Below are 27,078 nucleotides of genomic sequence, written 5' to 3' on the forward strand. Positions count from 1 at the left end.
AATAACCACGGTTAAAGATTTGATGAAAGTTCATATAATGCAATTGACAAGAAAATATAGTTATTTCTGAGATATACATTTAAAGTAATAACTAGAATTATGACTTATAACATTATACCAGAACATATAAGATTTTTAGAAATTTCATGTAATGTCTGAAACATTTATATTAACATATTTCCATACAAATAACCCAAAGAAAGTTTAGTATTACTTGTTTTTTGTTTGTTTGTTTATACTGCAGGTTCTTATTAGTCATCAATTTTATACACATCAGTGTATACATGTCAATCCCAATCGCCCAGTTCAGCACACCACCATCCCCACCCCACCGCAGTTTTCCCCCCTTGGTGTCCATACATTTGTTCTCTACATCTGTGTCTCAACTTCTACCCTGCAAACCAGTTCATCTGTACCATTTTCTAGGTTCCACATACATGGGTTAATATACGATATTTGCTTTTCTCTTTTTGACTTATTCACTCTGTATGACAGTCCCTAGGTCCATCCACATCTCTACAAATGACCCAATTTCATTCCTTTTTATGGCTGAGTAATATTCCATTGTATGTATGTACCACATCTTCCTTATCCATTCGTCTGTCGATGGGCACTTGGGTTGCTTCCATGACCTGGCTATTGTAAATAGTGCTGCAATGAACATTGGGGTGCATGTGTCTTTTTGAATTATGGTTTTCTCTGGGTATATGCCCAGTAGTGGGATTGCTGGGTCATATGTTAGTTCTATTTTTAGTTTTTTAAGGAACCTCCATACTGTTCTCCAGAGTGGCTGTGTCAATTTACATTCCCACCAACAGTGCAAGAGGTTTCCGTTTTCTTCACACCCTTTCCAGCATTTATTGCTTGTAGATTTTTTGATGATGACCATTCTAACTGGTGTGTGGTGATACCTCATTGTAGTTTTCATTTGCATTTCTCTAATGATTAGTGATGTTGAGCATCCTTTCATGTGTTTGATGGCAATCTGTTTATCTTCTTTGGAGAAATGTCTGTTTAGGTCTTCTGCCCATTTTTGGATGGGGTTGTTTGATTTTCTGATATTGACCTGCATGAGCTGTTTATATATTTTGGAGATTAATCCTTTGTCTGATGATTCATTTGCAAATATTTTCTCCCATTCTGAGGGTTGTCTTTTCATCTTGTTTATGGTTTCCTTTGCTGTGCAAAAGCTTTTAAGTTTCATTAAGTCCCATTTGTTTATTTTTGTTTTTATTTTCTTTACTCTAGGAGGTGGATCAAAAAAGATCTTGCTGTGATTTATGTTAAAGAGTGTTCTTCCTATGTTTTCCTCTAAGAGTTTTATGGTGTCCGGTCTTACATTTAGGTCTCGAATCCATTTTGAGTTTATTTTTGTGTATGGTGGTAGGGAGTGTTCTAATTTCATTGTTTTACATGTAGCTGTCCAGTTTTCCCAACACCACTTATTGAAGAGACTGTCTTTTCTCCATTGTATATCCTTGCCTCCTTTTTCATAGATTACTTTACCGTAGGTGCATGGGTTTACCTCTGGGATTTCTATCTTGTTCCGTTGATCTATGTTTCTGTTTTTGTGCCAGTACCATATTGTCTTGCTTACTGTAGCTTTCTAGTATAGCCTGAAGTCAGTGAGTCTGATTCCTCCTGCTCTGTTTTTTTCCCCTCAAGACTGCTTTGGCTATTCGGGGTCTTTTGTGTCTCCATACAAATTTTAAGAATTTTTGTTCTAGCTCTGTGAAAAATGCCATTGGTAATTTGATGGGGATTGCACTGAATCTGTAGATTGCTTTGGGTAGTATAGTCATTTTCACAATATTGATTCTTCTAATCCAAGAACATGGCATATCTCTCCATCTGTTGGTATCATCTTTAATTTCTTTCATCAGTGTCTTATAGTTTTCTGCATACAGGTCTTTTGTCTTCCTAGGTAGGTTTATTCCTAGGTATTTTATTCTTTTTGTTGCAATGGGATATGGGAGTGTTTCCTTCATTGCTCTTTCAGATTTTTCATCATTAGCGTATAGGAATGCAAGAGATTTCTTTGCATTAATTTTGTATCGTCCCACTTTACCAAGTTCATTGATTAGCTCTAGTAGTTTTCTGGTGGCATCTTTAGGATTCTCTATGTATGGTATCATGTCATCTGCAAACAGTGACAGTTTTACTTCTTCTTTTCCAATTTGTATTCCTTTTATTTCTTTTTCTTCTCTGACTGCCGTGGCTAGGACTTCCAAAACTATGTTGAATAATAGTGGTGAGAGTGGACATCCTTGTCTTGTTCCTGATCTTAGAGGAAATGCTTTCAGTTTTTCACCATTGAGAATGTTGTTTGCTGTGGGTTTGTTGTATATGGCCTTTATTATGTTGAGGTAGGTTCCCTCTATGCCCACTTTCTGGAGAGTTTTTATCATAAATGGGTGTTGAATTTTGTCAAAAGTTTTTTCTGCATCTATTGACATGATCATATGGTTTTTATTCTTCAATTTTTTAATATGGTGTATCACATTGATTGATTTGCATATATTGAAAAATCCTTGGTCCCTGGGATAAATTCCACTTGATCATGGTGTATGATCCTTTTAATGTGTTGTTGGATTCTGTTTGCTAGTATTTTGTTGAGGATTTTTGCATCTATATTCATCAGTGATATTGGTCGGTAATTTTCTTTTTTTGTAGTATCTTTGTCTGGTTTTTTGTATCAGGGTGATGGTGGCCTCATAGAATGAGTTTGGGAGTGTTCATCCCTCTGCAATTTTTTGGAAGAGTTTGAGAAGGATGCGTGTTATCTCTTCTCTAAATGTTTGGTGGAATTTACCTGTGAAGCCATCTGGTCCTGGACTTCTGTTTGTTGGAAGATTTTAAATCACAGTTTCAATTTCATTACTTGTGAGTGGTCTGTTCATATTTTCTATTTCTTCCAGGTTCAGTCTTGGAAGGTTATACCTTTTTAAGAAGTTGTCTGTTTCTTCCAGGTTGTCCATTTTGTTGGCATAGAGTTGCTTGTAGTCGTCTATTAGGATGCTTTGTATTTCTGCAGTGTCTGTTGTAACTTCTCATTTTTAATTTTATTGATTTGAGCCCTCTTCCTCTTTTTCTTGATGAGTCTGGCTAATGGTTTATCAATTTCATTTATCTTCTCAGAGAACCAGCTTTTACTTTTAATTATCTTTGCTATTGTTTTCCTTGTTTCTATTTCATTTATTTCTGCTCTGATTTTTATGATTTCTTTCCTTCTGCTAAGTTTGGGTTTTGTTTGTTCTTCTTTCCCTAGTTCCTTTAGGTGTAACGTTAGAGTGTTTATTTGAGATTTTTCTTGTTTATTGAGGTAGGCTTGTGTAGCTATAAACTTCCCTCATAGAAGTGCTTTTGCTGTATCCCGTATGTTTTGGATCTTTGTGTTTTCATTGTCATTTGTCTGTAGGTATTTTTTGAATTCCTCTTTGATTTCTTCAGTGATTTCTTGGTTATTTAGTAACGTATTGTTTAGTCTCCATGTGTTTTTGTTTTTTACTTTTTTTCCCCTGTAATTGATTTCTAATCTCATAGCGTTTTGGTCAGAAAAGATGCTAGATATGATTTCAGTTTTCTTAAATTTACTGAGGCTTGATTTGTGACCCAAGATGCGATCTATCCTGGAGAATATTCCTTGCGCACTTGAGAAGAAAGCGTAATCTGCTGTTTTTGGGTGGAATGTCCTATAAATATCAATTAAATCTATCTCGTCTTTTGTGACATTTAAAGCTTGTGTTTCCTTATTAATTTTCTGTCTGGATGATCTGTCCATTGGCGTAGGTGAGGTGTTAAAGTCCCCCACTATTATTGTGTTACAGTCGATTTCCTCTTTTAGAGCGGTTAGCAGTTGCGTTATGTATTGAGGTGCTCCTATGTTGCTTGCATATATATTTATAATTGTTGTATCTTCTTCTTGGATTGATCCGTTGATCATTATGTAGTGTCCTTCCTTGTCTCTTGTAAGATTCTTTAAAGTCTTTTATCTGATATGAGTATTGCTACTCCAGCTTTCTTTTGATTTCCATTTGCATGAAATATCTTTATCCATCCCCTCACTTTCAGTCTGTATGTGTCCCTGGGTCTGAAGTGGGTCTCTTGTAGACAGCATATATAAGGGTCTTGTTTTGGTATCCATTCAGCAAGCCTGTGTCTTCTGGTTGGGGAATTTAATCCATTCACGTTTAAGGTAATTATCGATATGTATATTCCTATTACCATTTTCTTAATTTTGGGGGGTTTGTTTTTGTAGGTCATTTTCTTCTCTTGTGTTTCCCAGTTAGAGAAGTTCCTTTAGCATTTGTTGTAGAGCTGGTTTGGTGGTGCTGAATTCTCTTAGTTTTTGCTTGTCTGTAAAGCTTTTGATTTCTCTATCGAGTCTGAATGAGATTCTTGCTGGGTAGAGTAATCTTGGTTGTAGGTTCTTGCCTTTCATCACTTTAAATATATCATGCCACTCCCTTCTGGCTTGTAGAGTTTCTGCTGAGAAATCAGCTGTTAACCTTATGGGAGTTCCCTTATATGTTATTTGTCATTTTTCCTTTGCTGCTTTTAATAATTTTTGTCTTTAATTTTTGTATAGTTGATTACTATGTGTCTCAGTATGTTTCTCCTTGGGTTTATCCTGCCTGGGACTCTGTGTGCTTCCTGGACTTGGGTGGCTATTTCCTTTCCCATGTTAGGGAAGTTTTCAACTATAATGTCTTCAAATATTTTCTCGGGTCCTTTCTCTTCTCCTTCTGGGACCCTTCTAATGGAAGGTTGTTGCATTTAATGTTGTCCCAGAGGTCTCTTAGGCTGTCTTCATTTCTTTTCATTCTTTTCAGCGGCAGTGAATTCCACCATTCTGTCTTTCCGGTCACTTATCTGTTCTTCTGCCTCAGTTATTCTGCTAGTGATTCCTTCTAGTTTATTTTTCATTTCAGTTATTGTATTGTTCATCTCTGTTTGTTTGTTCTTTAATTCTTCTAGGTCTTTGTTAAATATTTCTTGCATCTTCTCGAATTTTGCCTCCATTCTTTTTCCAAGGCCCTGGATCATCTTCACTCTCATTATTCTGAATTCTTTTTCTGGAAGGTTGCCTATCTCCACTTCATTTAGTTGTTTTTCTGGGGTTTTATCTTGTTCCTTTCTCTGGTATATAGCCCTCTGCCTTTTCATCTTGCCTATCTTTCTGTGAATGTGGTTTTTGTTCCACAGGCTGCAGGATTGTAGTTCTTGTTGCTTCTGCTGTCTGCCCTCTGGTGGATGAGGCTCTCTAAGAGGCTTGTGGAAGTTTCCTGATGGGAGGGACTGGTGGTGGGTAGAGCTGGCTGTTGCTGTGGTGGGCAGAGGTCAGTAAAACTTTAATCCACTTGTCTGCTGATGGGGGGGCTGGGTTCCCTCCGTGTTGGTTGTTTGGCCTGAGGCGACCCAGCACTGGAGCTCTTTGGTGGGACTAATGGTGGACTCTGGGAGGGCTTATGCCAAGGAGCACTACCCAGAACTTCTGCTGCCAGTGTCCTTGTCCCTTGGTGAGCCACAGCTGCCCCCCGCCTCTGTAGGAGACCCTCCAACACTTGCAGGTAGGTCCGGTTCACTCTCCTATGGGGTCACTGGTCCTTCCCCTGGGTCCCGATGCGCACACTACTTTGTGTGTGCCCTCCAAGAGTGGAGTCTCTGTTTCCCCCAGTCCTGCTGAAGTCCTGCAATCAAATCCCACTAGCCTTCAAAGTCTGATTCTCTCGGAATTCCTCCTCCTGTTGCCACACCCCCAGGTTGGGAAGCCTGACGTGTGGGTCAGAACCTTCACTCCAGTGGATGGACTTCTGTGGTATAAGTGTTCTGCAGTTTGTGAGTCACCCACCCAGCAGTTATGGGATTTGATTTTATTGTGACAGCACCCCTCCTTCCATCTCAGTGTGGTTTCTCCTTTGTCTTTGCATGTGGGATATCTTTTTTGGTGAGTTCCAGTGTCTTCCTGTCGATGATTGTTCAGCAGTTATTTTCGATTCAGATGTTCTCAAAAGAGGGAGTGAGAGCATGTCCTTCTACTCCGCCATCTTGAATCAATCTCTCAACGACTCCTTTTTTCAATTTAATTGTATTGAAGTATTGTTTTTTTTTATTTTTTTAATTTTTTCTTATTAGTTTCTGCTTTATAACAAAGTGAATCAGTCATACATATACATCTGTTCCCACATCCCTTCCCTCATGCATCTCCCTCCCTCCCACCCTCCCCCTCCCACCCCTCCAGGCAGTCACAAAGCACCGAGCTGATCTCCCTGTGCTCTGCGGCTGCTTCCCACTATCTATCTACCTTACGTTTGGTAGTGTATATATGTCCATGCCTCTCTTTCGCTTTGTCACAGCTTACCCTCCCCCCTCCCCATATCCTCAAGTCCATTCTCAAGTAGGTCTGTGTCTTTATTCCCGTTTTACCCCTAGGTTCTTCATGACTTTTTTTTTTTTTGTTTAATTCCATATATATGTGTTAGCATACGGTATTTGTCTTTCTCTTTCTGACTTACTTCACTCTGTATGACAGACTCTAGGTCTATCCACCTCATTACAAATAGCTCAGTTTCGTTTCTTTTCATGGCTGAGTAATATTCCATTGTATATATGTGCCACATCTTCTTTATCCATTCATCCGATGATGGACACTTAGGTTGTTTCCAGCTCCGGGCTATTGTGAATAGAGCTGCAGTGAACATTTTGGTACATGTCTCTTTTTGAATTATGGTTTTCTCAGGGTATATGCCTAGTAGTGGGATTGCTGGGTCATATGGTAGTTCTATTTTTAGTTTTATAAGGAACCTCCATACTGTTCTCCATAGTGGCTGTACCAATTCACATTCCCACCAGCAGTGCAAGAGTGTTCCCTTTTCTCCACACCCTCTCCAGCATTTATTGTTTCTAGATTTCTTAATGATGGCCATTCTGACTGGTGTGAGATGATATCTCATTGTAGTTTTGATTTGCATTTCTCTAATGATTAATGATGTTGAGCATTCTTTCATGTGTTTGTTGGCAGTCTGTATATCTTCTTTGGAGAAATGCCTATTTAAGTCTTCTGCCCATTTTTGGATTGGGTTGTTTGTTTTTTTGCTATTGAGCTGCATGAGCTGTTTATAAATTTTGGAGATTAATCCTTTGTCAGTTGCTTCATTTGCAAATATTTTCTCCCATTCTGAGGGTTGTCTTTTGGTCTTGTTTATGGTTTCCTTTGCTGTGCAAAAGCTTTGAAGTTTCATTAGGTCCCATTTGTTTATCTTTGTTTTTAGTTCCATTTCTCTAGGAGGTGGGTCCAAAAGGATCTTGCTGTGATTTATGTCATAGAGTGTTCTACCTATGTTTTCCTCTAAGAGTTTGATAGTTTCTGGCCTTACATTTAGGTCTTTAATCCATTTTGAGCTTATTTTTGTGTATGGTGTTAGGGAATGATCTAATCTCATACTTTTACATGTCCCTGTCCAGTTTTCCCAGCACCACTTATTGAAGAGGCTGTCCTTTCTCCACTGTACATTCCTGCCTCCTTTATCAAAGATAAGTTGGCCATATGTGCGTGGGTTTATCTCTGGGCTTTCTATCCTGATCCACTGATCTATCTTTCTGTTTTTATGCCAGTACCACACTGTCTTAATTACTGTAGCTTTGTAGTATAGTCTGAAGTCAGGGAGCCTGATTCCTCCAGCTCCGTTTTTCGTTCTCAAGATTGCTTTGGCTATTCGGGGTCTTTTGTGTTTCCAAACAAATTTTGAAATTTTTTGTTCTAGTTCTGTGAAAAATGCCAGTGGTAGTTTGATAGGGATTGCATTGAATCTGTAGATTGCTTTGGGTAGTAGAGTCATTTTCACAATATTGATTGTTCCAATCCAGGAGCATGGTATATCTCTCCATCTATTTGTATCATCTTTAATTTCTTTCATCAGTGTCTTATAATTTTCTGCATACAGGTCTTTTGTCTCCTTAGGTAGGTTTATTCCTAGATATTTTATTCTTTTTGTTGCAGTGGTAAATGGGAGTGTTTTCTTGATTTCATTTTCAGATTTTTCATCATTAGTGTACAGAAATGCCAGAGATTTCTGTGCATTAATTTTGTATCCTGCTACTTTACCAAATTCATTGATTAGCTCTAGTAGTTTTTCGGTAGCATCTTTAGGATTCTCTATGTATAGTATCATGTCATCTGCAAACAGTGACAGCTTTACTTCTTCTTTTCCAATTTGGATTCCTTTTATTTCCTTTTCTTCTCTGATTGCTGTGGCTAAAACTTCCAAAACTATGTTGAATAAGAGTGGTGAGAGTGGGCAGCCTTGTCTTGTTCCTGATCTTAGTGGAAATGGTTTCAGTTTTTCACCATTGAGAACAATGTTGGCTGTGGGTTTGTCATATATGGCCTTTATTATGTTGAGGAAAGTTCCCTCTATGCCTACTTTCTGGAGGGTTTTTATCATAAATGGGTGTTGAATTTTATCGAAAGCTTTCTCTGCATCTATTGAGATGATCATATGGTTTTTCTCCTTCAACTTGTTAATATGGTGTATCACATTGATTGATTTGCGTATATTGAAGAATCCTTGCATTCCTGGAATAAACCCCACTTGATCATGGTGTATGATCCTTTTAATGTGCTGTTGGATTCTGTTTGCTAGTATTTTGTTGAGGATTTTTGCATCTATGTTCATCAGTGATATTGGCCTGTAGTTTTCTTTCTTTGTGACATCCTTGCCTGGTTTTGGTATCAAGGTGATGGTGGCCTCGTAGAATGAGTTTGGGAGTGTTCCTTCCTCTGAAATTGTTTGGAAGAGTTTGAGGAGGATGGGTGTTAGCTCTTCTCTAAATGTTTGATAGAATTCGCCTGTGAAGCCATCTGGTCCTGGGCTTTTGTTTGATGGAAGATTTTTAATCACAGTTTCAATTTCGGTGCTTGTGATTGGTCTATTCATATTTTCTATTTCTTCCTGAGTCAGTCTTGGTAGGTTGTGCATTTCTAAGAATTTGTCCATTTCTTCCAGGTTGTCCATTTTATTGGCATAGAGTTGCTTATAGTAATCTCTCATGATCTTTTGTATTTCTGCAGTGTCAGTTGTTACTTCTCCTTTTTCATTTCTAATTCTATTGATTTGAGTCTTCTCCCTTCTTTTCTTGATGAGTCTGGCTAATGGTTTGTCAATTTTGTGTATCTTCTCAAAGAACCAGCTTTTAGTTTGGTTGATCTTTGCTATCGTTTCCTTCATTTCTTTTTCATTTATTTCTGATCTGATCTTTATGATTTCTTTCCTTCTGCTAACTTTGGGGGTTTTTTGTTCTTCTTTCTCTAATTGCTTTAGGTGCAGGGTCAGGTTATTTACTCGAAATGTTTCCTGTTTCTTAAGGTGGGATTGTATTGCTATAAACTTCCCCCTTAGAACTGCTTTTGCTGCGTCCCATAGGTTTTGGGTCGTCGTGTCTCCATTGTCATTTGTTTCTAGGTATTTTTAAATTTCCTCTTTGATTTCTTCAGTGATCACTTCGTTATTGAGTAGTGTATTGTGTAGCCTCCATGTGTTTGTATTTTTTACAGATCTTTTCCTGTAATTGATGTCTAGTCTCATAGCATTGTGGTCGGAAAAGATACTTGATACAATTTCAATTTTCTTAAATTTACCAAGGCGTGATTTGTGACCCAAGATATGATCTATCCTGGAGAATGTTCCATGAGCACTTGAGAAAAATGTGTATTCTGTTGTTTTTGGATGGAATGTCCTATAAATATCAACTAAGTCCATCTTGTTTAATGTATCATTTAAAGCTTGTGTTTCCTTATTTATTTTCATTTTGGATGATCTGTCCATTGGTGAAAGTGGGGTGTTAAAGTCCCCTACTATGATTGTGTTACTGTCGATTTCCCCTTTTATGGCTGTTAGTATTTGCCTTATGTATTGAGGTGCTCCTATGTTGGGTGCATAAATATTTACAATTGTTATATCTTCTTCTTGGATCGATCCTTTTATCGTTATGTAGTGTCCTTCTTTGTCTCTTCTAATAGTCTTTATTTTAAAGTCTATTTTGTCTGATATAAGAATTGCTACTCCAGCTTTCTTTTGATTTCCATTTGCATGGAATATCTTTTTCCATCCCCTTACTTTCAATCTGTATGTGTCTCTAGGTCTGAAGTGGGTCTCTTGTAGACAGCATATATATGGGTCTTGTTTTTGTATCCATTCAGCCACTCTGTGTCTTTTGGTGGGAGCATTTAGTCCATTTACATTTAAGGTAATTATTGATATGTATGTTTCTATTCCCATTTCCTTAATTGCTTTGGGTTCGTTATTGTAGGTCTATTCCTTCTGTTGTGTTTCTTGCCTAGAGAAGTTCCTTTAGCATTTGTTGTAAAGCTGGTTTGGTGGTGCTGAACTCTCTCAGCTTTTGCTTGTCTGTAAACGTTTTAATTTCTCCATCAAATCTGAATGAGATCCTTGCTGGGTAGAGTAATCTTGGTTGCAGGTTTCTCTCCTTCATCACTTTAATTATGTCCTGCCGCTCCCTTCTGGCTTGTAGAGTTTCTGCTGAGAGATCAGCTGTTAACCTGATGGGGATTCCCTTGTGTGTTATTTGTTGTTTTTGCCTTGCTGCTTTTAATATGATTTCTTTGTGTTTAATTTTTGACAGTTTGATTAATATGTGTCTTGGCGTATTTCTCCTTGGATTTATTCTGTATGGGACTCTCTGTGCCTCCTGGACTTGATTAACTATTTCCTTTCCCATATTAGGGAAGTTTTCAACTATAATCTCTTCAAATATTTTCTCAGTCCCTTTCTTTTTCTCTTCTTCTTCTGGAACCCCTATAATTCGAATGTTGGTGCGTTTAATGTTGTCCCAGAGGTCTCTGAGACTGTCCTCTATTCTTTTCATTCTTTTTTCTTTATTTTGCTCTGCATCAGTTATTTCCACTATTTTATCTTCCACCTCACTTATCCCTTCTTCTGCCTCAGTTATTCTGCTATTGATCCCATCTAGAGTATTTTTCATTTCATTTATTGTGTTTTTAATTGATGCTTGATTCATCTTTAGTTCTTCTAGGTCCTTGTTAACTGTTTCTTGCATATTGTCTATTCTATTTCCAAGATTTTGGATCTTGGAAATAGAATCTTGGATCAGCTTTACTATCATTATTCTGAATTCTTTTTCAGGTAGGCTGCCTATTACCTCTTCATTTGTTAGGTCTGGTAGGTTTTTATCTTGCTCCTTCACCTGCTGTGTGTTTTTCTGCTTTCTCATTTTGCTTATGTTACTGTGTTTGGGGTCTCCTTTTTGCAGGCTGCAGATTCGTAGTTCCTGTTGTTTTTGGTGTCTGTCCCCCGTGGCTAAGGTTGTTTCAGTAGGTTGTGTAGGCTTCCTGGTGGGGGGGGACTAATGCCTGTGTTCTGGTGGTTGAGGCTCGATCTTGTCTTTCTGGTGGACAGGTCCACGTCTGGTGGTGTGTTTTGGGGTGCCTGTGGCCTTATTATGTTTTTAGGTAGCCTCTCTGCTAATGGGTGGGGTTGTGTTCCTGCCTTGCTAGTTGCTTGGCATAGGGTGACCAGCACTGTAGCTTGCTGGTCGTTGACTGAAGCTGGGTGCTGGTGTTGAGATGGAGATCCCTGGGAGATTTTCGCTGCTTGATATTATGTGGAGCTGGGAGGTCTCTTGTGGACCCGTGTCCTGAAGTTGGCTCTCCCACTTCAGAGGCACAGCACTGACTCCTGGCTGCAGCACCAAGAGCCTTTCATCCACCCGACTCAGAATAACAGGGAGAAAAAGTAGAGAGAAAGAATTAGTAGAAGAAAGAAAGAGAGAGGGAAAGAAAGGAAGAAGGGAAGAAAGGAAGGAAGGAAGAAAGAAAGGAGGGAGGGAGGAAGGATGGAAAGAAAGAAGGAAAGAAAGGAGGGAGGGAGGGAGGAATGAAAGCAAAAGGAAGAGTGAATGGAAGAAGGGAGGGAGGGAGGGAGGAAGGAAAGAAAGAAAGAAAGAAAGACAGGAGGGAGGGAGGGAGGAAGGAAAGAAAAAGAAAGTGGAAAGAAGAAGGGTGGGAGGGAGGGAGGGAGGAAAGAAAAAGAAAGAAGGAAAGGAGGAGCGGAGGGAGGGAGGGAGGAAGGGAAGGTAGGAAAAAAAGAAAGAGCAGGTAAAGTAAAATAGAATAAAGTATGAAATATAGTAGCGTTATTAAAATTAAAAAGTAATTATTGAAAAAAAACACAGACCGATAGAACCCTGGGACATATGGTGGAAGCAAAGCTATACAGAGAGAATCTTACACAGAAGATTACACATACACATTCACAAAAAGAGAGCAGGGGAAAAAATCAAAAATCTTGCTCTCCAAGTCCACCTCCTCGATTTGGGATAATTCGTTGTAAAAAGAGGAAAAGGGCGAGAAGTCTGAAATCTTGCTAAGTCCACCTCCTTAATTTGGGATAATTCGTTGTAAAAAGAGGAAAAAGGGGGGAAAGTCTTAAATCTTGTCCTCAAAGTCCACTTCCTCAATTTGGGATGATTCGCTGTCCATTCATGCACTCCACAGACGCAGGGCACATCAAATGGACCGTGGAGCTTTAATCCGCTGCCTCCGAGGCTGCACAGAGAGATTTCCCTGTCTCTGCTCTCACAACTCCCGGGTCTCAGCCTTGGACCTGGCCCCGCCTCTGCGCGTAGGTCGCCGGAGGGCGTCCGTTCTTCGCTCAGACAGGACGGGTTTAAAGGAGCCGCTGATTCAGGGGCTCTGGCTCACTCAGGCAGAGGGGAGGGAGGGGAATGCCCTCTCCTCGCGCACCAGGCACCAAAAGGGAAAAAAGTCTCTTGCCTCTCCGGTAGCTCCAGACCCTTTCCCCGGACTCCCTCCGGGCCAGCACTAACCCCTTCAGGCTCTCTTCCTGCCGCCAGCCCCAGTCCTCTCCCTGCGCTCCGACTGAAAGCCGATACCCGAGCCTCAGCTCCCAGCCCCGCCCGCCCAGACAAGCCTCTCGGGCTGGTGTGTGCCTGAGGGCACCGATCCTCTGTGCCAAAATCTCTCCGCTTTGCCCTCCGCACCCCTGTTGCTGTGCTCTCCTCCGCTACTCCGAAGCTTTCCCCCTCCGCCACCTGCCGTCTCCGCCCGCGAAGGGGCTTGTAGTGTGTAGAAACCTTCCCTCCTTCACGGCTCCCTCCCACTGGTGCAGGTCCCGTCCATATCCTATTGTCTCTGTTTATTCTTTTTTTCTTTTGACCTACCCAGGTATGTGGGGAGTTTCTTGCCTTTTGGGGGGTCTGAGGTCTTCTGTCAGCGTTCAGTAGGTATTCTGCTGGAGTTGTTCCACGTGTAGATGAATTTCTGATGTATCTGTGGGGAGGAAGGTGATCTCCGCGTCTTACTCTTCCGCCATCTTCCTCCGGCTCCCTGAAGTATTGTTGATTTACAATGTTGTATTAGTTTCTGGTGTACAGCCAGGTGATGCAGTTATACGTATATATGTATTCTTTTTCATATTCTTTAACTTTATGTTTTATCACAAGATATTGAATACAGTTCCCTATGCTATACAGTAGGATATTGTTGTTTATCCATTTTATATATAATAGTTTGCATCTGCTAATCCCAAACTCCTAATCCACCCCTCTGCCAAGCCCCTCCCCTTTGGCAACCACAAATCTGTTCTCTATGTCTGTGAATCTGTTTCATAGATAAGTTCATTTGTAACGATGACTCCTTCTTCATGCTTCTGTAGATTGGCAGGGTGGCTCCTCTGCTGGTTTTGCCCAGACTCAAAATGCTGGAGGGTCTATTGGGTTGAGGGTCCAAGAGAGCCTCAGTGGTATATTTGGCAGTTGATGTTAGATGTGGGCTATGATGCCTTGCTTCTCCCCACGTTGCTTCCCCCCCCCCCATAGACTAGATTAGCTTCCTTCCATGGTGGTCTCAGGGAAGCATTCCAAGATGGTGGAGACAGAAGCTGCAAGGCTGTTGCTTCCACCATATTCTATTTGTCAAAGGAAGTCTCAAGACCAGCACAGATCCTAAGCTTGGAGAAACTCCCTCTGTCGATGAAAGAAGCTGTAAGGAAAATATAGTTATATTTAATTTCTAGGAGATTAGCAGATTTCATCTTTCATCAGCATTTGGCCAGGGTCCCAGAGCCTATACGAGTCAGGGTCATGGCTTGAGCTTGGGTTCTGTGACTCCAGGCTTGTGGCGTTTCTGGTTTGAACCAGGATTCAACGCCAAGTTTGTCCAGTCTCAGCACTTAAGGTTTGCAGTAGCTCATCTCCCTGGTCCTTTGACTCTCACCCAGTCTTTACCCAGAATTGCTTACTTGAAAACACACATTTATCGTTTTCAATATTCTTTCCACATGTAAGTAACAAGCAGCAGGAAGAATAAAAGCAGGCCTAGCCAGCTCCCTGGGGAGGAGGAATTTTAGCTGCTCTTTGCGATCTTGCTTCTCCCTTATGTCTTCAGTGCAAAAAGATTTCTGAATATGGACAGAATTCTCTTCTGACTAACTCTATATATAATATTTCTCAAATGTGTTGAACAAAGATGTTGATGAGAGTTGCAAGAAAAATACATGTTGCACTGTCATATAAGATCAGAAGGCAATAGGTTACAAGTTTTCCAATAGTGTGTACTGCAGAACTTCTCAGATACTTTAATAAAGGGGAAGGGAGGGGGAGGGAGGTACTAGTATATAATATTTCTAATTATTTAACCACAGAAACCTTTTATTCCAAGGACCATATCCCAGGACTACTTACAGGAGAGGTGGGATCACAATTTAGAAATTTGCCTTAAACGCATTGAAGGTGTTTTGGATGTATCATAACCATCACAGGGAGAAACTTTTTCACATATACATGCATCCTTCCCCATTATTATCACCAAATTATGATTCATGGGGACTGAGTAGTGGTCTGGGCATGCATATTTTTTAAATGTTCTCCCGGATGATCTTAATATGAACCTACCACTAGTTCATCAAAAACCTGTGTAGGGCTTCCCTGGTGGCGCAGTGGTTGAGAGTCCGCCTGCCGATGCAGGGGACACGGGTTCGTGCCCCGGTCTGGGAAGATCCCACATGCCGCGGAGCGGCTGGGCCTGTGAGCCATGGCCGTTGAGCCTGCGCGTCCGGAGCCTGTGCTCTGCAATGGGAGAGGCCCACATACCGCAAAAAAAACAAAAAAAAAACAAAAAAAAACCTGTGTAATAAAGGGAAGGTGTTACTTCCAAAAAACACTCATCATAATAATGGGAATAAAGCCACCATCTACAGGAGTCTTACATGTTTTGCCCATATTGTCCTTTGTCCTCATGACCATCCTGTGAGGGGGACATCACTACTCCATTAGACAGATGAAAACCCTAAGGTACAGAAAAGGCAAAATTCACCACTTGTCTCAGAGAAGATTTTGAACACCTGCAAATGTGGTTTGTTTGTAAATTTAATACCTTAAATAATTAGTATTAATGACTTTTTTTAGCTTGTTATTCCTATTGGCTATGAGACTTTTATTTTGCCAAAAGGGGGTTTTTACTCACCTCAGAGATTTCTAGAAACTCCCAACCCCACACCATATACCCACAACCATTTTCACTGCTGTGTTCTGTTCATCCAGAGTCAGTAAGACAAACTTTGTCCCAGCTCCTCTAGATCAGCACTTCTCAAGGTGGAGTCTGCCAAACCCTTATCTCAAGAGATAGTTCTTAAAAAAACAAGGTCTGTGGTCAAATCTGATTAGGAGGCCGGAGTCCTGTGGACCCCTGTTGGAGGTTCCAATGTCCATGAACATTTTAAGGTCTCGGAGAAGACCTAGAGGAAGGAGGCCAGTTAAACTTTCTTTAACCCTGAGCTTTCCAAACTTATTTAACCTCAGAACCATTTGGGGCACAATAATTTTTCACCTTCATATGGAAACTTGAACACATTAATCTACATTGTGTGGAACACAAGTGATCACAACAGGTGAGGAATGACCGAGAGGCTGACCATCCTCATGGCTTAGACAGCTCATCCTTGCCTTTCCTGTCTAGGTTCAGAGGAAATTATAAACATGAGAGAGCTTCTCAAAAGGATCTTTCCCCTGTGACACAGCACATCATTCTCAAGGTTGCCAAAGAGTTAGTTTCAAAATCCATTTCCCAGAATGCAACTTGGATCAAGTCAGGTTTCGGGGGGTTTTTTTTTTTTTTTTAATTGGAAATTTTATCATGATGGGCCATCTTTAGTTTCACAACATTATTGACCTGTTCTTGAAATATTTATTCCTACATCCCATTGCTGGGAAAAGGACAGAAAAGGAAGGAATACAAAATTAGGATTATGCCGGGGTCTGCAGAACAGGCAAGAGGACTTCATTAGAGAATTAAATTGTACAGTTTTCTCTTTGGGGACATTTTTGACACCTGAAATCACTTCTTTTTAAAAAAATTAATTGAAGTATAGTTAATTTACAATATTATTTTAATTTATGCTGTACAGCAAAATGAGTCAGTTCTACACATATATACATTCTTTTTTCATATTCTTTTCCATTATGGTTTATCAAAGAATATTGAATCTAATTCCCTGTGCTATACAGTAGGACCTTGTTGTTTATCAATTCTGTATATAATAGTTTGCATCTGCTAATCCCAAACTCCCAATCCATCCTTCTTCCACTGCCCCCGGCTTAGTAAAATCTCTTCTTTAAAGGGGTTCCAAGATGGGCACTAGAGATTTCACACCTGAAAATAAGTATGTGCCATTTATTTTGGTAGATGGAACATTTACCAAAGCCAAAGAATCAGAAATGAATTCTTCCAATTAGTATTTCAGAGCAATTCTCCTAGTTATCTTTTATCCAAACCATTGAAGCCCAAATCCTACTGAAGTGTGTGTCAGATCATTTCCCAGTGACAAGGAATTGGAGACACCAAGTTGACATGGACTAGCCTCTTCAGCATCACCCGAAAGCTTGTCAGAAATGCAAAATTTCAGGCCCTGCCCCAAACTAAACCAGACTCTGCAGTTTAAGAGATCCCCAGGTGATTCATGTGCAATTGAAGTTGGAAAGTACTGGCCTAGAGCACCATTGATTAATGTAATAATTGTGCCTATCTGTTTTATTGCCCACGTGAAAGATTCTTAATTGACTCTGCCTTTTAACTAGCTTGAATTCCACTGACGGTTAGTGCTTTTAAGCCATTTGCTCAACTACAAAGAGCCATTGTAAGCTGGATCCTCCGCAGTGAATGTGTGTGCTGGTTTAACATATTTAGACAGGAGAGCACTTTACCTACGGAGTTGAGGTGGGATGGGGAATTATCTGTCACCATCCCAGTTCAGTGATGATGCATCTTGAATGAAACAAAAAGTCTCTGCCTGTCCATTCAACTTGTCTGCCCTGAGGACCAGAGAAGAATCCTCTTTCCTGGTGGATTTGATAATGGGACTTCCCCTAGTGGGCTGTTACACATTTTCTTGAAGAATGATACTTAGGGCGAGCTGCCCGTGACGTTGCCTGCGCTGTTTGAAACTGCAGAACCCGTTACCAGCTTGGGGCAACTACCGTTCTGGCTGGTTCCGGAGCCCGTGCGTGCCAGGAGGGCTAGTGGCGGTCGGGAGGTGGCTCTAGCCTTTCGCGTCTCTGCAGCCTGGAGACTAGAACCGGCACTTTGGTAGGACGCCACCTCCAATCGCAGCGCTGGCGCGGGCGGAGGCTAAAACACACGAGTCCTGAGACTGAGGAAAACGCGCCAAGTTCCCGTCGGCGGTGTAGTGGGGAAGACCCCAGCGGTTCGGGCGCCGGGCGAGCGGAGCCGCTTCTGGCGCTCCTTGCCGTCCCGGGGCGGGGATGGGGGCGGGCGTGGTCGGGCGCCGCTTCGGGGATGGGGGCGGGCGCGGTCGGGCGCCGCTTCGGGGATGTAGTCGGTGCCGGCGCCCAGGCAGGACCGAGCCGCAGCCCGGGTTCCCGCTCTTGAGAGCGAATGGTCACTCCCCTGCGGGGAGGGCGATCCGGCCAGCTTTTCCGTGGGTCGCGGGCCCCCGCAGGCTCGGGGCAGGGGCTCACCTGTCGCCCCCGCCCTCAGCCCGGTTAGACTTGTCGGCGTCACCGCCACGGACCTCGCTCTGGGCCATGACCATAGTTACGGGAGAAACATATGTGATGTCACAACCCCCAGTGATAAGGACAGCCAGGAGCGAGAAATGGTATAGCAGAAGATACGGCACCTGGTCAAATGTTATATTCTAGATATGCTTGGTGATTACAGGCTCCCTGTATAAATGAATTCTCGTCAACTCCTTGGGATTTGAAGAGAAAATGCCCCGTGTCATACCTAGTAGTGAAAGTAATAGGCTTTCAAGAGGTAGTCCCTCAAAAAAACCCAGACGTTCCTTGAAGTTTTTTCAGAAAAAGGAAACCAAGAGAGCCTTGGATTTCACAGATTCTCAAGGAAATGGAGAAAAAACTTCTGAATATAGAGGATCTGAAATTGATCAAGTTGTTCCTGCAGCACAGTCCTCACGTGTCAACTGTGCGAAGAGAAAAAACTTGTTACCGTTTGTGGGACTGAATAATCTCGGCAATACTTGTTATCTTAATAGTATACTTCAGGTATTATATTTTTGTCCTGGCTTTAAATCTGGAGTGAAGCACTTATTTAATATTATTTCAAGGAAGAAAGAAGCCCTAAAAGATGAAGCCAGTCAAAAAGCTAAGGGAAATTGCAAAGGAGATTGTTCAGTAAGTTTTGAACTAATATGCAGCTTACATTCCTTGATCATTTCAGTCGAACAGCTTCAGGCTAGTTTTCTCTTACATCCAGAGAAATATACTCGTAAACTTGCTACTCAGCCAAGGCGACTACTTAACACACTCAGGAAACTCAACCCTATGTATGGAGGATATCTACAGCATGATGCACAGGAAGTATTACAGTGTATTTTGGGACACATTCAAGAAACATGCCAACTCCTAAAAAAAGGAGTAAAAAATGTGGCAGAGTTATCTACTAAGGTAGAAGAAAAACATCAGAAAGAGGAAATGAGTGGTGATAACAGCATGGAGATGGCCAGTATGAGGCATTCTGAAGACTATAAAGAAAAATTGCCAAAAGTACATGGGAAAAGAAAAAGTGACACTGAACTTGGTAACATGAAGAAAAAAGTTAAAGTCTCTAAGGACCACCAGTCTTTGAAAGAAAACCAGAGACAAACCAGATCAAAAAGAAAAGCTACAGTTGATTCATCAGATATTCCTGCTAAAATAATCCGCAAGTACATTTCTGAAAATGAGAGTGCAAGACGCTCACAAAAGAAATCAAGAGTTAAAAGAAACTGGTTACAGTCTACAGCTAAGCAACTCAGCATTATTTCTAAATTCTTTAGTCTGGGTACAATAACAACAAACCAAGAATCCAAAGGACAATCTAAAGAAAATGAATGTGGTCTTGAAGAGGACATGGGGAAGTATGAGGATGATAATACAGCTGATGGTTGTGGACTTGAATCTCCAGGGAAGAACGTTATGCCTGTTAATGAAGTTAAGCCCATAAACAGAGGCGCAGAGCAAACTGGGTTTGAGCTCGTGGAGACATTGTTCCAAGGTCAGCTGGTCATCAGGACTCGTTGCTCAGAATGTGAAAGTTCAACAGAAAGAAGAGAAGATTTTCAAGACATCATTGTACCAGTGCAAGAAGATGAGCTTTCCAAAGTAGAGGAGAGTCCTGAAAGTTCTTCAGAGCCAAAAACAGAAATGAAGACCCTGAGATGGGCAATTTCCCAGTTTGCTTCAGTGGAGAGGATTGGAGGAGAAAATAAATATTTCTGTGAAAATTGCCATCATTATACTGAAGCTGAACGAAGTCTTTTGTTTGACACAATGCCTGAAGTTCTAACTATTCATTTGAAGTGCTTTGCTGCTAGTGGCTTGGAGTTTGATTGTTATGGTGGTGGACTTTCCAAGATCAACACTCCTTTACTGATACCTCTTAAACTGTCACTAGAAGAATGGAGCACAAAGCCAACCAATGACAGCTATGGATTATTTGCAGTTGTGATACATAGTGGCATTACAATTAGTAGCGGGCATTATACTGCTTCTGTTAAAGTCACTGACCTTAACAGTTTAGAACTAGATGAGGAAAATTTTGTGATCGACCAACTGTGTGAAGTAGGTAAGCCAGAACCATTGAATGAGGAGGAAGCAAGGGGTGTGGTCGAAAACTATGACGATGAAGAAGTGTCGATTAGAGTCAGTGGAAATACCCAGCCAAGTAAAGTTTTGAACAAAAAAAATGTAGACGCTCTTGGACTTCTCAGAGGACAAAAGACTAAAGCAGATGATGAGTTATACAACAAAGCATCTCATCCTGATGAAGTTGCCAGTACAGCATTTGCTGAAAATAGAAATTCTGAGACTAACAATACTAATGGGACCCATGAATCTGATAGAAACAAGGAATCCAATGACCAAAGAGGCATTAACATGAGTGATTTTGAAAACAAAATTTCATATGCAGTGCAAAGCTTAAAGGAGTATGAGGGGAAGTGGTTGCTTTTTAATGATTCTGAAGTGAAAGTTACTGAAGAGAAGGACTTTTTGAATTCTCTTTCCCCTTCTACATCTCCTACATCTACTCCTTACTTGCTATTTTATAAGAAATTATAGAGTGAGTGTATTTTCCTTGTGTGTGTATTAAACATTGGTAAATTGATTACATCAAAAAGTCTTTAGCTTATCTTTTGAAGCTATTGGATATTATTGGTCTCTCTAGGTTTTTATATAAATAGTGAAATCTGAGTTATTGAAAACCATGTTAATTTTTAGAATTCCTTTTCCTTAGTGGAGACTAGTGATTGATGCATTAGCTTCTGGGAGCAAACTTGTATAGGTTCTTAACTGAATTATTCAAAATGGAAGCATTTAAACGCTTTGAATTTACACCTATCTTTTGTGTTTGCTTTTTCAAATAAAGTGCTTGTATTTTTATGTCCATATTTTGGAGTAATTATCTACATGATGTTTATAGGTTCTGTGGTTTTTCAGCTAAGCAGCAGAATCTCATTTCAGTACATTTAGTTTTGTAAGTCATGAAGCCAGATCTTTGATGGGCTGTATTAGAGGCACGTGTATGTATTCACAATAGTGCACATTTTGTGCCTTCAGTCACTTTGAAAAGTGTCTCAGGAAACCTGAAGAGTCAGTCCTCTTCTATCTTCAAAAGAATTTTATATGTATTTATGAAAATGATCCTGTACCCTAGTAAATATTTTTCAGTGTGGACTAATTTGTATCTCTTCATAGTCATACTCTGCACGATCTGTATATAATGCAACGAACTTAGAGGTGTGACCTTAAATTTAACTTTTCTAAAAAAACCAGGAGGTCAATAAAATTTAAACTGCTTAACAACTAAAAAAAAAAAAAAAAAAAAAAGAATGATACTTAGTCTTTTTACTTTTGGACCAGTGATTAAATGTTGAGCAGAGATCACATTTTCTATATCTTTTAATATAAGATCTACATAACAGTATACAATAATACTACTACTAATAAACAACAGTATCAATAGATAACTTGGTTGAGCACATACTCTGTGCTATAAGCAGCTCTTCTAAGTGTTTCATACCTATTATTTCTTTCTACTCCTTCTGAAAAACCCTATGAGAGAGGCACTTTGATTATCCCCATTTGACAAATGAAGCAAGAGCAGTTCAATAACTCTGCAAGCAAAGGACTGAGCTCAGCTTTAAACCCAAGCAGAGTTCTTTTATTTTAACTTTTCATTATGGGAATTTTCAAGTATATACAAAAGTAAGAATAATATGATAAATTTTTATGTGCTCATCACCAAATTTCAACAATCAGCTCATAACCAATCTTGTTTTATCTAGATCCCCACCCTCTTCTCTCTGTTAATTATTTTGAAGCATGTCTTTTCAATATCCAGCATTGTATCTGTAAATATTTCATTATCTATCTGTCAAGAATAGGATTTTTTAAAATATACCATTCTATCTTTGTCATGCCTAAAATGGTGGCAATGATTCCTTGATCTCAACTTTCAGGTCGGTGTTCAATACTTCCAGTTTGTTTGAATACGGATCAAAATAAGGCCAAATACTAAGATTACTTTCTTAAAACTCTTTTACTCTGTAGGTTCCCTATTCAGTTTTTTTTTTTTGTTCCCTTGCGTATTTAGTTTTTGCTGCTAAATAAACCAAGTTGTTTGTCCCGTAAAATTTCCCATAGTCTGGATTTTGCTGACTGTGTTGTTTCCTTGTGGCTCCATTTTATGTTTTCCTACCCACTATATTTCTGTAAATTGGTGGTTGGATCTAGTGCCTAAATCAGACTCAGACTAGACTTGTGTTTGTGTGCATGTTTATGTCAACATTACATCATAGGAAATAAAGTGTGTTACCATCTTGAGGTACAAAATGTCTGGTGGTCTTTTTTCAGTGTAAGCAGTCATTGATGATCATTGTTTAGATCCATTAATTCAGTGGGGTTTGCAAAATGGTGACACTCTTAACTCATGTATAAAGAGGAATTTCCCCTCATCAAGTATTTGGTTACTGTGCACTACCCTCTATAAAGGCAGGATAAGTGTTTGTTCCTTTCCTTTTATTTACCAGTTTTAAAACAATGACTTGATTCCCTAACATCCCCCAAAGTTGACCAATGAGTTTTTCTTTCTTAGTATCAATATGAACTCCTGGATTTAAACATGTTTGATGTATGTCAAATCATTGCAGTTATTATCTTGATTGACTATCCCATCTTTAGCCAGCGGGGACTTCTTCAAATTGGCTTCCAAGTTCTTTTGCCATGACCTCAGTAGTCTTTGATAAGTCTAGTCCCTTTCGATAGAAAAATGGCATTTAGAAATCATAGTAAGTACATGCTGGAGGTACTTTTTGCTATTGGGTTGATCATTGTTTCTAAGCCATTTAAGTGAACAGAACTAGGACTTTTTTTTTTTAGGCTTAAATACATCAAGAATTATGCTGATACTTCAATTCAAATTCAGGGCTAGAGGGTTTTACTCAACCTCATCAATATCGAGTATGTAAATCCTTCTCCCACATCAGGCAAAGTCCTTAACCACTGTACTACACAGCTCCCTTTTTGATATTTGACACTCAATATTGGACACTCACCATTAGAAATAGAATGAACAACATTTTCAAGATGAGAAAACTTAATTTCAGAGAGACTGAACCTTGTCAAGGCTTACCTAGCTAATATAGTACGGACACAGAATTGGAGCTAAATTCTGATGTACCTGATTATTTCTCCCACTGCTAAAGTAAATTTTAGATTCTTTTGTATGTATTTTCCATTTGTCAAATAAATACAATTTTCATATATATGAAAATATGAAGTTTTATAAGTTTTAGTTATAATTATGTACAGTAATACTTAGTATGACCATGATGGACACAACCCTACAAAAAGCTGTTATTTTTATTTTTATAGCCCCCTGACTTCCTTTTTTTAAAAAATTCAAACAAAAAGTCACAAAAATTATAATCATCCTCATCAGTTCACTCAGTCCCATGTAATTAATTTGTTTTTTCATCTTGATCTTTTGTTAGCACTTTTATGAATTCATCAGTTTTCCATTAGAGTTCTGAAAATGCTTATTCATTCAGTTCAGCACTGTAGTCAGTTACCAGAAACCTGTACTTGTCAGAGTCTTTTCCAGGAATTCCTTGAAGATGAAACCCTTTTGTAGGATCATTTTTGCAAAAGCATCACAGTACACCCAGAATGGTCTGTAAATGACAAAAGACTTAAAAATAACCACGGTTAAAGATTTGATGAAAGTTCATATAATGCAATTGACAAGAAAATATAGTTATTTCTGAGATATACATTTAAAGTAATAACTAGAATTATGACTTATAACATTATACCAGAACATATAAGATTTTTAGAAATTTCATGTAATGTCTGAAACATTTATATTAACATATTTCCATACAAATAACCCAAAGAAAGTTTAGTATTACTTGTTTTTTGTTTGTTTGTTTATACTGCAGGTTCTTATTAGTCATCAATTTTATACACATCAGTGTATACATGTCAATCCCAATCGCCCAGTTCAGCACACCACCATCCCCACCCCACCGCAGTTTTCCCCCCTTGGTGTCCATACATTTGTTCTCTACATCTGTGTCTCAACTTCTACCCTGCAAACCAGTTCATCTGTACCATTTTCTAGGTTCCACATACATGGGTTAATATACGATATTTGCTTTTCTCTTTTTGACTTATTCACTCTGTATGACAGTCCCTAGGTCTATCCACATCTCTACAAATGACCCAATTTCATTCCTTTTTATGGCTGAGTAATATTCCATTGTATGTATGTACCACATCTTCCTTATCCATTCGTCTGTCGATGGGCACTTGGGTTGCTTCCATGACCTGGCTATTGTAAATAGTGCTGCAATGAACATTGGGGTGCATGTGTCTTTTTGAATTATGGTTTTCTCTGGGTATATGCCCAGTAGTGGGATTGCTGGGTCATATGTTAGTTCTATTTTTAGTTTTTTAAGGAACCTCCATACTGTTCTCCAGAGTGGCTGTGTCAATTTACATTCCCACCAACAGTGCAAGAGGTTTCCGTTTTCTTCACACCCTTTCCAGCATTTATTGCTTGTAGATTTTTTGATGATGACCATTCTAACTGGTGTGTGGTGATACCTCATTGTAGTTTTCATTTGCATTTCTCTAATGATTAGTGATGTTGAGCATCCTTTCATGTGTTTGATGGCAATCTGTTTATCTTCTTTGGAGAAATGTCTGTTTAGGTCTTCTGCCCATTTTTGGATGGGGTTGTTTGATTTTCTGATATTGACCTGCATGAGCTGTTTATATATTTTGGAGATTAATCCTTTGTCTGATGATTCATTTGCAAATATTTTCTCCCATTCTGAGGGTTGTCTTTTCATCTTGTTTATGGTTTCCTTTGCTGTGCAAAAGCTTTTAAGTTTCATTAAGTCCCATTTGTTTATTTTTGTTTTTATTTTCTTTACTCTAGGAGGTGGATCAAAAAAGATCTTGCTGTGATTTATGTTAAAGAGTGTTCTTCCTATGTTTTCCTCTAAGAGTTTTATGGTGTCCGGTCTTACATTTAGGTCTCGAATCCATTTTGAGTTTATTTTTGTGTATGGTGGTAGGGAGTGTTCTAATTTCATTGTTTTACATGTAGCTGTCCAGTTTTCCCAACACCACTTATTGAAGAGACTGTCTTTTCTCCATTGTATATCCTTGCCTCCTTTTTCATAGATTACTTTACCGTAGGTGCATGGGTTTACCTCTGGGATTTCTATCTTGTTCCGTTGATCTATGTTTCTGTTTTTGTGCCAGTACCATATTGTCTTGCTTACTGTAGCTTTCTAGTATAGCCTGAAGTCAGTGAGTCTGATTCCTCCTGCTCTGTTTTTTTCCCCTCAAGACTGCTTTGGCTATTCGGGGTCTTTTGTGTCTCCATACAAATTTTAAGAATTTTTGTTCTAGCTCTGTGAAAAATGCCATTGGTAATTTGATGGGGATTGCACTGAATCTGTAGATTGCTTTGGGTAGTATAGTCATTTTCACAATATTGATTCTTCTAATCCAAGAACATGGCATATCTCTCCATCTGTTGGTATCATCTTTAATTTCTTTCATCAGTGTCTTATAGTTTTCTGCATACAGGTCTTTTGTCTTCCTAGGTAGGTTTATTCCTAGGTATTTTATTCTTTTTGTTGCAATGGGATATGGGAGTGTTTCCTTCATTGCTCTTTCAGATTTTTCATCATTAGCGTATAGGAATGCAAGAGATTTCTTTGCATTAATTTTGTATCGTCCCACTTTACCAAGTTCATTGATTAGCTCTAGTAGTTTTCTGGTGGCATCTTTAGGATTCTCTATGTATGGTATCATGTCATCTGCAAACAGTGACAGTTTTACTTCTTCTTTTCCAATTTGTATTCCTTTTATTTCTTTTTCTTCTCTGACTGCCGTGGCTAGGACTTCCAAAACTATGTTGAATAATAGTGGTGAGAGTGGACATCCTTGTCTTGTTCCTGATCTTAGAGGAAATGCTTTCAGTTTTTCACCATTGAGAATGTTGTTTGCTGTGGGTTTGTTGTATATGGCCTTTATTATGTTGAGGTAGGTTCCCTCTATGCCCACTTTCTGGAGAGTTTTTATCATAAATGGGTGTTGAATTTTGTCAAAAGTTTTTTCTGCATCTATTGACATGATCATATGGTTTTTTTTTTTTTTTTTTTTTTTTTTTTTTTTTTTTTTTTTTGTGGTACGCGGGCCTCTCACCGTTGTGGCCTCTCCCGTTGCGGAGCACAGGCTCCGGATGCACAGGCCCAGCAGCCATGGCTCACGGGCCCAGCCGCTCCGCGGCATATGGGATCCCCCCAGACCGGGGCACGAACCCGTATCCCCTGCATCGGCAGGCGGACTCTCAACCACTGCGCCACCAGGGAGGCCCGATCATATGGTTTTTATTCTTCAATTTTTTAATATGGTGTATCACATTGATTGATTTGCATATATTGAAAAATCCTTGGTCCCTGGGATAAATTCCACTTGATCATGGTGTATGATCCTTTTAATGTGTTGTTGGATTCTGTTTGCTAGTATTTTGTTGAGGATTTTTGCATCTATATTCATCAGTGATATTGGTCAGTAATTTTCTTTTTTTGTAGTATCTTTGTCTGGTTTTTTGTATCAGGGTGATGGTGGCCTCATAGAATGAGTTTGGGAGTGTTCATCCCTCTGCAATTTTTTGGAAGAGTTTGAGAAGGATGCGTGTTATCTCTTCTCTAAATGTTTGGTGGAATTTACCTGTGAAGCCATCTGGTCCTGGACTTCTGTTTGTTGGAAGATTTTAAATCACAGTTTCAATTTCATTACTTGTGAGTGGTCTGTTCATATTTTCTATTTCTTCCTGGTTCAGTCTTGGAAGGTTATACCTTTTTAAGAAGTTGTCTGTTTCTTCCAGGTTGTCCATTTTGTTGGCATAGAGTTGCTTGTAGTCGTCTATTAGGATGCTTTGTATTTCTGCAGTGTCTGTTGTAACTTCTCATTTTTAATTTTATT

The 27,078-nt window shown here is 39.5% G+C and overlaps 1 protein-coding gene and 1 long non-coding RNA gene across 2 annotated transcripts in view; both read left to right on the forward strand.

The window, feature by feature from the left end:
• Window positions 1–27,078, forward strand: part of LOC307052654 — a 171,254-nt gene that overhangs the window by 36,128 nt on the left and 108,048 nt on the right. The window lies entirely within an intron of this gene.
• LOC307052439 (ubiquitin carboxyl-terminal hydrolase 1-like) lies at window positions 18,283–20,631 on the forward strand (the record flags this gene model as incomplete). The annotated part of the gene is made up of 1 exon (XM_079703365.1): window positions 18,283–20,631. The coding sequence occupies one exon, from the start codon at window positions 18,283–18,285 to the stop codon at window positions 20,629–20,631; it is 2,349 nt and encodes a 782-aa protein (XP_079559491.1).

This window comes from Hyperoodon ampullatus (assembly GCF_949752795.1).
Source record: "Hyperoodon ampullatus genome assembly, chromosome: 4".
NCBI lineage: Eukaryota > Metazoa > Chordata > Mammalia > Artiodactyla > Ziphiidae > Hyperoodon > Hyperoodon ampullatus.